This window comes from Rhinatrema bivittatum, chromosome 2 (assembly GCF_901001135.1).
Source record: "Rhinatrema bivittatum chromosome 2, aRhiBiv1.1, whole genome shotgun sequence".
Classification (NCBI taxonomy): domain Eukaryota; kingdom Metazoa; phylum Chordata; class Amphibia; order Gymnophiona; family Rhinatrematidae; genus Rhinatrema; species Rhinatrema bivittatum.
The window spans coordinates 301,616,664-301,629,596 of NC_042616.1; the positions used below are offsets into that span (position 1 = coordinate 301,616,664).

The following is a 12,933-nucleotide window of genomic DNA, read 5'->3' on the forward strand; positions in this document are numbered from 1 at the left end:
AACAAATATGGCCTTCCCAGGGCTTACCTTTAAAAATGTTGGGGGCAGGGAGATCCAACGTGACCCCCAGTTACCACCTTCTTGGATTCTGAGCAAAAAAAGGGCAAAGCAATTCTTACCTGCTTCCACAGAAGCACTGGCCCTTTGAAAAGGGCAAAATCCACCTGGAAGATGGCGCCAAAGTGAAGTCACTTTGGCATTTTCCTGTGGTGCAGCCGATACCATTATTATGTCCCTATTGGCTTTTTCCCTCAGGACTCAGGAAGGTGGTAAGTGGTGGCTGGGGGTCAGATTGCCCAGCATGTTTAAACAGAGGGGCCCGGTCAGGCCCCGAACAGGCTGGATTAGTATTTTGGACTGGGAATGGAGAACAGAGAAGTTTGGGGAAGCCCCTTTCTTGCATTTATTTTAAACAACTTTTCTAGTACAGATCTCTGAAGATGATCTTCCTTACTCTGAGAAGATATCTTGTATTTTAACTTCATGTCTTGAAAAGCTCATGCTCAAGGAAACAGCCTGCACATGACTCACAGTTTGATGTCATAAGTCATGCAAATCTTGATTTGCCATTTTATAGTGGCATTTGAAGCATAATTTTAAAGAGTTTATTATCCATCCTTAGAGATTTCTTTGTCATGGTTTGAAGAGAAAAAAGAAAATATTTACTCTTCTTTTTAGAAACTTGATAAAACAAAATGAAACTGAAAGGAAAACTGAAGAAACTATGAATAAAAAATGAACAAAAATGCACAAACCCTTGAAAAATCATGATGATAGCAAGATGAAATAGACGGAAGAGACTCATAAGAAAACTCCTACACATACTCTTAAAAATGTGTTTCTTTTTTCTGGGCTCTGAGAGAGCACAATCCATCTTGGCACCATTGAACGACATCACCCACTTGTGTGGTGTTTGATCCTGCTTGTTCATGGAGAGAGAAAATGAATGAGAATGTTGGGGGGGGGGAGTATTTTGCTTAGCCTGATCCCAGAATCAGATTTATAAATGGGATTATGATGCTTGCTGGAGCATAATTTGATCTGGTGCACTATGGGGTGTGTGTGTGTGTGTGTGCACATCCATGCATGGGAGTCTTCCTGGGATGAGCAATGTGTGTGTGTGTGTGTGTGTGTGTGTGTGTGTGTGTGTGTGTGTGTGTGTGTGTGAGAGAGAGAGAATGGGAGCCTGCCTTGGGTGTATGGATGTAAATGGGAGCTTGTATGGGGTGTGGGTGTGTGTGTGTGTGTATATAAGAGTTAGAGAGAGAGAAAATAGGAGTTGCCTCAGTTATGTGCATGTGTGTGCTTGTGAGAGAGAGAGAAAAAAAATGGGGACTGCAGGTAGATTCCAACTTGCCAGCGGCTGAAATGAAGATGAGGGCCTGGGTTTGCTGGTAGATCCCAACCAAAGAAGAGCTGGAGATGTCTGTGGATTTGTCTGGGAGGGAGTGTGTATGTGTATGTGTGTATCCAAGAAAGAGAGGAGAAGGTTTGTGCATCCAATTCCCACTACTCCACGACAATCCCAGGGTGACTGGAAATCAAAAGTTCCCCAATATGGAGAGCATGAATTTTTAAAATCCTTTTTAGTTATATTTTTCAGGTGTTATTTGCTGTGTCTGCTGTTTTGAAATGTTTTATTGGTATTTGGGACATTTAAAAATCTTGTATATGAGTTTTTAATTATTTGATCTTTTATTTATCATCTTTTTTAAAATAATATTATTAGTATGTTTTTAGTATTATGATTATATATTTATTTTATTTCTTGATTTTATTGTTTGATGTTTGAGGAATGGTGATGGTTCTGTTTTTTCATTGTTGCACTGTATAGAGAGTTTGGCTTCTTGCAGTTTCCAGTTCAGTTTTTGTCTGCACATTTGTATTTCTACTTTATGGTTGCTCTATTCTGTATTTGCTGAGGGTCTGTTTATTTATTTATTTGAAGATTTTTATATACCGACAACCATTTGCACATCGTATCGGTTTACAAATAACTTAGAACAATGATAGCTTGAGTATCATTTAGGCATGGCCTTTACAATGAACAAGAACAAGAAAAACATGAAAATAGTTAAATAGATTCAACTGGGAGCAGCTTAACTGGGAGAAGGGGGATAAAAAATTAGGAACAGAAGGCTATGTACAAGATTCGAATACATGTTTGTTGTGATCAATGAGTTTTTTAGGGGGAAAAAGAGGGGAAAATTGCATGGGATATAGGTGGTACTGCTTAATTTAAAGGATTTGACATAAGTATTAGTAACAAGTATCAAGATATTCAGAGAGATTGTAAATTGTATATTTCAGGAAAGCCTTTCATTGTTATTTATTTATTTATTTATTTGAGGTTCTTTATATACCGACATTCGTTTAGTAACATCATGTCGGTGTACATTCAACAAAACTTTAGCAGCAGCGCTGGAACAGATAGAAAATAGCGGCAGTGCTTTACAATTAATATTCAACTTAGAAAGGACATTAGGAGATTATAACAAGGAAAAATTGGATCAGGGAATGCAAACAGGGAAGGGGAGGGAGAGGGAAAATAAAGGAAAAATTAAGAAGAATATATTAACGTTAATACATATGATAAATACATTAAATACATTAGTTATAATAGATTACTAGGCATCAACTTTATAGAGATATTAGAGAGGAGTAAATTATGTAACTCGAAGGATAATGCATAATTACAAATTTACATAAGTTTGGTCTCAGGGAGAAGCAAGGGGGGAGTAGCTGGAAGTGAAGGTGGTTGCTTTATGTGAAGGCTTTTAAGAATAACCATGTTTTAAGTTTCTGCTTGAATTTTTTTGGGCATAGTTCCTGACGAAGGTCAGGTGGCAAACTGTTCCAGCAGGAGGGGCCAGCTAAGGCAAAGGCACGTTTTCTGGTTGTGTCGAGTCTGGTAGTTTTGTGAGGGGGTAATTGGAGTGTAGCTGCGTGTTGCGGTCTGGGGGTTCTGGAGTGTTTGCGGAACTGTATTGCGTTATTGAGCCAGTTCATGTTCTCAGTGTATAGGGTCTTATGTATTAGAGATAGGACTTTGAAGGTGATTCTTTGAGCAACTGGTAGCCAATGCAATTCTTTAAGTATGGGAGTGATATGATCTGACCTTCTAGTATTGGTGAGGATACGGGCCGCAGCATTTTGTAACATTTGCAGCGGTAGGATGGTGGAATTGGGGAGGCCTAACAGAAGGGCGTTACAGTAGTCGAGTTTAGCAAATAGTAGGGATTGCAGCACTGTGCGGAAATCACATTGGTATAGGAGGGGTTTAAGTTTCTTAAGGGTATGCAGTTTGAAGTATCCATCTTTTATAGTATTATTGATATGTTTTTTAAAATTAAGATGGCTGTCAATAGTGACGCCTAGGTTTTTGACATGTTCAGTAGAGATGGCTAAAGGGAGAGGTGAGAGTGTGGAGGATTATTTGTTGTTGCCTTTGTTGGGGGAGATTATCATGAGTTCGGTTTTGTCAGGATTGATGGCTAAGTTGATGCTGGTGAGGAGTGCGCTTATATCTGAATAGGGCAGTTTCCCATTTTCTGAGGGCATTGGTCAGGGAGTCAGTAATTGGGATGACAATTTGTACATCATCAGCATAGATGAAGTACAAGAGCCCAAGTTCAGAAAGGAGGTGACAGAGGGGGAGGATGTATATATTAAAAAGGGTAGAAGATAGGGCAGAACCCTGGGGTACTCCATGGTTTATGTTATATAGTTGAGATTCTTTGTCCCCGAAGAAGACTTTGTATTGTCTATCTTGAAGGTAGGATTCAAACCAGCGCAGTGGGGTGTTAGCTATACCTATTTCACTGAGACGGGAAATGAGGATATTGTGGTTTATGGTGTCAAATGCTGCCGATATATCAAGCATGGCTATGAGGTAGGAGTGCCCTTTGTCAAGCCCAGTGAGGATGGCGTTGGTGAGTGAGATAAGAAGGGTTTCGGTGCTAAGATGCTTACGAAAGCCAAATTGAGTGGGAGCGAGAAAATTATGCTTTTCCAGGTAATCTGTGAGTTGTGTGTTTACAATTTTTTCAAGGATTTTTGCTAGGAAGGGTAGATTGGAAATGGGCCGGTAATTAGAGAGGTCAGAGGGCTCAGCTTTGGGTTTCTTTAGTATGGGTTTAATGATGGCTTGTTTCATTGGTGTGGGAACTTCTCCATGGGTAAGGGAGCAATTGATAATATTAGCAATGTGTGGAGCAATTATTTCAGGGATAGATATGAGGAGCTTTGTAGGAATAGTGTCACTAGGATGTGTGGCTGGCTTCATTTTTTTAATGGTGTTTTCAATTTCTAAGGAGCCGGTGAGATCAAAGGAATTGAAAGTGGCATGCCGTATATTGGGGATGGGTTTGGCAGGAAGATTGTTGTTAGGAAATCGGGTCATGATTTTCGCGATTTTCTCATGAAAGAATTTGGCAAGTTCTTCACTTCTCTTTTCAGCGTCTTTGTCTATGTGGGGTGTAGTATTGGGTTTTGTCAATTGGGCTACATATGTAAATAGCGCATTTGCGTTAAATTGCAAATCATGAATTCTTTTGGCATAGTATTCCTTTTTTGCATTGTGAGTTTGTTCACGGTATTTGTTTAAGATTGTTTTGTAAGCATTAGGGATGTGAATCGTGTCCTCGATCGTCTTAACGATCGATTTCGGCTGGGAGGGGGAGGGAATCGTATTGTTGCCGTTGGGGGGGTAAAATATCGTGAAAAATCGTGAAAAATCATTAAAAAATCGAAAAAAATCAAAAAATCGAAAAAACCGGCACATTAAAACCCCCTAAAACCCACCCCCGACCCTTTAAATTAAATCCCCCACCCCCAAATAACTTAAATAACCTGCGGGTCCAGCGGCGGTCCGGAACGGCAGCGGTCCGGAACGGGCTCCTGCTCCTGCATCTTGTCGTCTTCGGCCGGCGCCATTTTCCAAAATGGCGCCGAAAAATGGCGGCGGCCATAGACGAAAAAGATTGGACGGCAGGAGGTCCTTCCGGACCCCCGCTGGACTTTTGGCAAGTCTCGTGGGGGTCAGGAGGCCCCCCACAAGCTGGCCAAAAGTTCCTGGAGGTCCAGCGGGGGTCAGGGAGCGATTTCCCGCCGCGAATCGTTTTCGTACGGAAAATGGCGCCGGCCATACGCGTATGGCCGGTGCCATTTTCCGTACAGAAAATGGCGCCGGCAGGAGATCGACTGCAGGAGGTCGTTCAGCGAGGCGCCGGAACCCTCGCTGAACGACCTCCTGCAGTCGATCTCCTGCCGGCGCCATTTTCCGTACGGAAAATGGCGCCGGCCATACGCGTATGGCCGGCGCCATTTTCCGTACGAAAACGATTCGCGGCGGGAAATCGCTCCCTGACCCCCGCTGGACCTCCAGGAACTTTTGGCCAGCTTGTGGGGGGCCTCCTGACCCCCACGAGACTTGCCAAAAGTCCAGCGGGGGTCCGGAAGGACCTCCTGCCGTCCAATCTTTTTCGTCTATGGCCGCCGCCATTTTTTCGGCGCCATTTTGGAAAATGGCTCCGGCCGAAGACGACAAGATGCAGGAGCAGGAGCCCGTTCCGGACCGCTGCCGTTCCGGACCGCTGCTGGACCCGCAGGTTATTTAAGTTATTTGGGGGGGGTTCGGGAGGGTGGGGGATTTAATTTAAAGGGTCGGGGGTGGGTTTTAGGGGGTTTTAGTGTGCCGGCTCACGATTCTAACGATTTATAACGATAAATCGTTAGAATCTGTATTGTATTGTGTTCCATAACGGTTTAAGACGATATTAAAATTATCGGACGATAATTTTAATCGTCCTAAAACGATTCACATCCCTAGTAAGCATTACGTCGTGAGAGAGAGGGGTCATTACGCCAATCTCTTTCTAGTTTCCTAAGGGTGCATTTGAGACTTTTTACTTCGGGAGTGTACCAAGGTTTTTTTGTTGTATTGGGGGGTTTGATTTTCTTAGTGCGTAGAGGGCAAATTTTGGTTGCAACAGTGTTAGTTAGAGAGTGCCATGTTGCGAGTGCAGTGTTAGCATCAGTAAGGTCAAGGTTGTGTAGTTCCTTGTTGAGAGCATTGGTAAGCTCATCTTTTGCACATAGCTTGCGCACCTGAATCGTTTTACCTTCTGTTGTTTTTTGAGATACATTGCGTTGGAACGTTAGGGTGGTGTGAATAAGGTGGTGGTCTGACCAAGGGATAGGGGTGCAGATGGGTGAGGTGGCATTAATGGAGTCGTTAGTGAATATCAGGTCTAGAGTATGGCCTGCTTGATGGGTAGGGCCTGACAGGATTTGAGTAAATCCCATAGCCTTTAAGGCTGCAATAAACGTTTCAGAGGCAGGTGAGAGAGGTAGGGCATCAACGTGTATGTTGAAGTCACCCAGAATAATAGCTGGTGTGTCAAACTTGATATTTTGAGCAATACATTCGATGAGGGGAGAGGGGTTTTTCTCAAGTATGCCTGGAGGTATATAAACAAGACAGATCTGAAGGTTGGGTGATTTAAACAGGCCAATTTTGAATTTCGTGTTGATTTGCACAGGATATGAGATTAACTTTAGTTCTTTTTTGGCAGTAAGTAGAAGTCCACCTCCCTTTTTTTTGGGTCTAGGGATGGAGAAGATGTCATATGTATTGATGGGCAGTTGGTTAAGTAGGACAGAATCAGTGTCTTTCAGCCACGATTCAGTTATGGCACATATGTCTGGTTTGTCGTCCAGTAGTAAGTCATGTAGTATGGAGGTTTTTTTTGTGATGGATTGTGCGTTAAATAGTAGAATGGATAGGGTCGTGAGGCCTAGGAATTGAGTGAATGGTGTGAGCATGATTGGGATCAGGTGCCTGTTAAGGTGTTGCAGTTTATGGTGTGTCTGTGTGAAAGGTTGGTATTTGTGTTTGAGTATGTGGATAGGATTGCCAATCATCTTGGAATGAGATATGAATGCTTTGATAGTGTTAAATTCCTCGGACAGGATAGTGTATGGGTGCAAAGAGAAGAGAGAACTGAGGGAAGGGAAGGGGTAAGAAGAGCGAGGAGAGATTAACAGAATGCGGGGAACGCAGCAGGGCCACGCAAAGGGGCACGACAAGGGGCAGGCCCCTTTGTCGCGCTCCTTAGGCGCGAGACGCCGGCGCGAGACGCCTGGAGAGAGCTTAAAAGTTATATAGGGTTCCAGGGACATCGATCCGGCGCGCAAGGGACGAACAGAGTCTTGCCTGCAACTTTAAAGGCTTCCACAGCCGGATGTGAGGTCAGCCGGGTGGGCGGTTCGGTAGCGTCGTGCGGCGCGGTGGTAGGCCGGTCTCAGGCTCGGGGCTCGGGCTCGGACCCCGATGGGTCACCCGTGCCGAATGCAACGAGCCTGGGGGAGCGTGGAGCGAGATGTGGGCAGGACGGCAGGGACGTCGATCCGGCGCGCAAGGGACGAACAGAGTCTTGCCTGCAACTTTAAAGGCTTCCACAGCATCAAGGTTTTTAGCAATTGGTCACAGAGGTGGTAGATATAGAGGGGAAGGCTTGTAGGAAGAGCCAGGTTTTAAGTTTTTTTTTAAATTTGGGTGTAGAAGTTTCAGTGCGTAGGTCAGGGGGCATGGAGTTCCAAAGGGTGGGGCCAGCAAGAGAGAAAGCTCTGTTTGTTGTGGAGATGAGTCTGGTGGATTTAATAGAGGGAGTGCAGAGGGTTCCTCGGAGGGAGGAACGTGTTGGTCTTGTAGATGTGCGAGGAAGGAGCGGAGGATTGATCCAGTTGGATTGCTCATTGGTGATGCTTTTGTGAATGAGGGTAAGGGTTTTGTAGAGGATACGCGACTGTATCGGTAGCCAATGTAGATCGATCAGAGTTGGAGTAATGTGATCCTTCTTATTGGAGTTTGTGAGGATACAAGCTGTAGCATTCTGAAGGAGTTGAAGAGGTTTAGTGTGGGTAGCAGGGAGGCCAAGCAAAAGAGCATTGCAGTAGTCTATTTTGGAAAAGATAATAGACTGAAGTACTGTACGGAGGTCAGAGAAATATAGCAGGGGTCTGAGTTTTTTAATGGTTTGCAGCTTGAAGTAGCAGTTGCTGAGGATGGATTTGATGAAGGGTTTAAAGGAGAGTTGGTTGTCAAGTATGACACCCAGGTTTCGAGTGTGGGTAGGGAAAGTAGAGGAAGAGAAGGAGGGAGGAATAGTGGTTGATGAGTGTTTAGAGGAGATGATAAGGAGTTCAGTTTTTTGGGGGTTAAGAGCCAAGTGCATGCTGGTGAGAAGCTGGTTGATAGAAGCAAGGCATGCTTCCCAGTTTTGGAGAGCGGTAAGAGGGGAATTTGTGAAAGGGAAAAGAATTTGCACGTCATCTGCGTAGATGAAGTGCATGATACCAAGATTAGAAAGGAGAGTGGTAAGAGGGAGCATATAAATGTTAAACAGGGTAGAAGAGAGGGAGGAGCCTTGGGGGACACCACAATCAAGGTTGACAGGGTTGGATTCTTTATTATCAGTGATGACTGTATAGTGGCGATTTTGAAGGTATGATTTTATCCAGGAGAGGGCAGTTCCAGAGAACTGAATATGTTTTGTTCTGAATATGTGACTGAGGCGAGGCATTCTCCTAATAGGAAGTATATTAGTGTATTTGGGCTTTCGGAGGGTCAAGCCCACACCCAACACACATCACAATAGGCTTAACACCATATGGGTTCCAAGTGTCTTTTTTGCAGGAATTTCTGGTTGGCTTCACAGCAGTGCATGCAAATTTAATGTACGTGATATTTTTACCTCAGAATACTGTACTTTGATACTTTTCATGTAAAATATAAATGCATAACTGAGCTGTGGGTGTGGAATGGGGCACGGGGTGCATTGTGCAAGGCTATAAGGTTCAACTGGGGCACCCAATACCCTTGCACCAGCCATGGATTCGGCAGAGGGTGTCAGTTTTTATAGTTTGTTTCACTGATGGGAGCTGGGCTTTTTATTAGGTGGGCCCAGGACAGAGAATGAATTCATGGGGGGGTGGGGAGGGGCAGCACAGTCATTGTTTGCACAGGGCAGCAAAAAAGCTAGCACCGGCCCTGAATATTCACAATAACACTCTATGAGGAAAAACCCTAACCCTCCCCCCTCCCATGCACACATACACACACAAATGCATGCACACAATTTATGCTACCTTGTAGGTTCATGTTAAGGTGTTAACGTTTTACGTTCACTTTAACAAACTTTGTCCAGGTAATTTTGTCTGGATCTTTAGCCTGAATGTTGACCTAGTTGGTCAACCAGAATTAAGCGTGTAACTTTGGCCAGCCAACATAGAATATGAGCACTCAATGACCAAATTTTAACCCCAGCCAGAGAACACCCTCAGTGCCTCCTCTTATTGTTCAACTAAAGTTTACATAGCATATGATTTGACCGGACAATATTTAGCCAATCAGCAGGGGCAGGGAAGGGATGGAAACAGCAAGGTTTGTCCTGCTAAATCCCAAAAATAGACCTCCTTAACCCCTAGCAGAATGATCTGTCGCAAAAAAAATAAAGGGGGGCGAGGTGGGCGATAGTGGGCAGCTGGCTGCATCACGGCGGTGCGCCCACACTGCACACTAAAGGGAAAAGGTGTAATTATTGCCCATGGTGCTGCCAATGATAATGTGAAAATATTATCACCCGCAGCGCTGCCGGGAGATAACTCCACCTAAACCCCGCCGAAACTCCTCCCCTTCCCCTAATTTGAATAAAATTGCCACGATACCAGCACATTGCACAATAATGAATGACCCTGTAAGGTTGTTAAATTCTAAAAATGATCAATTGCTTTTTAGTTTGGGGGAGAATAATTTTCAAAGCCATTTAGCTGGGAAGCTAGCAGTCTACTCTGATAAATTGGCCTTTCTGAAAATCACCTCAGTCAGTCCACTCGTCTTGGTGAAACTAGAGAATGTGTCTTTTCAGTTGCAGGCATGGCCCTAGGAACACTCCCACCCACCCCCGCCTGAATCCCTTAGATTACCTCTTGCACCAAAAGTTTTAAGAAACTATTAAAAACATACCTTTTTCAAGCTGGCTTTTCAGTTGGATACTTAGTTACTACTAATCTATCCAGTCCACTTTTGGATATAATGGTTTACATGCGCTCATGATGATTTTAGATGTATCTTTTTTATTTGATATTTGTTTTAATGTTTTGTAATCTTGTATTGAACTTTATTATGCACATATTTCTATTGTAAACCAGCTTGAATCTCTGACTATGTGGTATAGACATATTTTTTAATGAAAAGGAAGAAAAAAAAAAAAAAAAAGCACAGGGTTCCACAGCAGATATACTTTTAGCCAGACTGAGGGAAGGTGTTCCCAAGGAAAGGTTTAGGGCGTGTTTGGAAAATCTATACCCACTTTTTTCCTATAAAAGCCTGCCCACAAAAAAAAAAAAGCAGGAGCAAAGTCTGCAGGTCCTTTGTGTCTATGGACAAATTTTAAAGGAAAACTTTGTGCATCTTTTCCCCTTGAAAAACTAGGCTCCAGTTCTGCAGATACAAAGTACCAGCAAAGCTTTTGCCTAGACAGACTGCCTGAAAATTGTGCCTTTATGGTAAAGAACATGTTCATTCTAGAGCGCTGGTAAACCTTAGTGTCCTTTCTTGTTTATCCTTTTACTCAAAAATCTTCATTTCATCAAATTGCAGGACCTCTATTACCAATCATATTCCCAGGTCGGTGTGTTGTTTGCTTCTATTCCAAATTTCAATGATTTCTACATTGAACTAGATGGCAATAATATGGGAGTGGAATGTTTACGCCTTTTAAATGAAATTATTGCTGATTTTGATGAGGTAAGTGTGTAACTCTTTAGTACAATTGCTTTTTTTAATTTTATGATTTACCAACTTCTATCTGTCTTCCAGACTAACATAATAATATTTTGTAATAGATTGTTTTACTATGCATTAGGGGCCTGATTTTCAAAAGCATTTACACACTTCAAACATTTTACCTGGTTAAGAGGGCTTTTGAAAACTGCTACAGTATATGCTATTGAATTGTTCATAGGATTTACCCACATTAAGGGCACTTAACGAGGGTAAATGGCTTTTGAAAATTACTATGATTGTAAGGTACAATCACATGCATATCTTCTTTGGTTTTATTCTTTATAGTGCAGTTCACCTATACAATGTTGTACAATAGCAACCAGATGAGAGAGAACCAGGAACAGAAAATCTGAAAACAAAGGGAAAATTCATTTAGTCATTTTTTATCTCTTACCAAAAAAAAAAAAAAAAAAGCACACGTTAAAATCTTGGGATGGGAAAGTGACTTAGATCAACTTCTTAGACTGGCCAGTTCAGATTTGTGTTTGTTTCCATGAGACTGATATAAATTGACAGAAATTGGAATCCAAATTTTCTGAGATAACTCATTTGCTCATATCATTTTGGGCTCTTACTTATAAGCAAACTGTTTTGTTGCTACCCTGTTCAGTAAACAAACCAAGTAGTTTTGCCTGATTTGGCTAGAAGTGGCACAGAATTAGAAGGGGCATGATTCACAGCCCTCCACCATAACCTGTGGCTGGAGTTTTGCATCAATTAGATGTCAAATGAGTTTCTTTGTCTCCTTCTCTCCTCTGGAGGTAACTCATATTAAAATTTTTCTTCATCATATCTTGCCCCATGTGTGCCAGTGCAAATAAGGTACAGTTATTTTGACAGCTACAGTAGTGCCCAAGGGGTAGAAAATATTTGAACAGCATCATATAAATTACCATACTGGTCTGTAAATTATTTAGGCCATACAAGAGTATCAGTAGTTTAAGATGATGTAAGAATTATGTTCTGTATTGAGTGATTTTCCCTGAAATGACTGCCTGGTTCTGTTTCTCCATTAAATTTGTAATAGTTAAAAACACTAGAGCTTTTTCTGAATGACAGTTTAGTCATGTGATATTCTTAGAATAAAGGTAAGCCAGCCTGCCAAATCCTAATAACATGATTTAGAAATAATGAGGTCCATATTGAAGAGGTTTTGTCTGACTATACTAGCACCTAACCAGACAAATCGAGGAGTTTCAGTGGTCCTTAGTTATCCAGATGAGTTAGCCATGACGTTAGATGATGTTCTGGAATGGAGTAAAATTATCCAATATTTGGTGTCATCTGGTGAACTTAGTTGGATAAACTTATCCAGGTAACTTTCCGATAGCCGGGTATTTTCATGAGTGCACTTGTGTTGCTGAGTATCCAATATAATAGCCAGACAAGCTGATCCAGCTAACGTAACTAGACACCTAAACGGCTTAATATCTACTTCAATAAGGCTAGAAGAAGTATTTTAACTAAATAATTATTGTAAACAGAAAGAAGCATAGCACGTTATGACACAATCAAACTTGAGGATCTAGAGGAGAGGCATATTTCATTGCTACCATACCCCATGCCTGGGTTGAAGTGGAAACAAAAAGTGGAAACTCTCTTTCCTAACAAGTCCTCTAACTTTTCTCACCCTCGTGCTCTTTATTATGCCTTTCAGTTCCTCTTCCATATTTCCATTCATCATTCATTCTTTCACTTCTGCCATCTGTCCGGTATCTTTATCTTCTCTTTGTTTTCTGTTCAATTGTCCACCTCCTTTCCTTTTTCTACTCAACTCTACTCAACTCTACACCATTTTCTTCCATTTCTGTCCTTCCATTTTCCTATTACCCCTCTCAATACCTCTTTCTCTATTTCTCTCTTGTCCATCTTCTCCTACATATTCCTCTCTTGTTCATTTCACACCTTCCTCTTCTTATCCAATTGCCCCATGTTTTTTTTTATCCCATTTATCCCATATTCTTCTTCCTATCATTTCCACACTTGTCTCTCTTTTTTCTCATCTCCTCCATATTCATCTTCCTCATCTTTCCCTATGTTCCTTTCCCCCCACATTATCTTTCCTTCATCTAGCCAGTTCAGGC

General features: G+C 42.2%; 1 protein-coding gene across 1 annotated transcript in view; it reads left to right on the forward strand.

The window, feature by feature from the left end:
* Window positions 1-12,933, forward strand: part of ADCY1 (adenylate cyclase 1) — a 676,474-nt gene that overhangs the window by 599,772 nt on the left and 63,769 nt on the right. Inside the window, exon 19 of the mRNA XM_029587086.1 lies at window positions 10,664-10,810. Within this exon, the coding sequence (XP_029442946.1) occupies window positions 10,664-10,810 (147 nt within the window). The remainder of the gene's footprint in view (window positions 1-10,663; window positions 10,811-12,933) is intronic.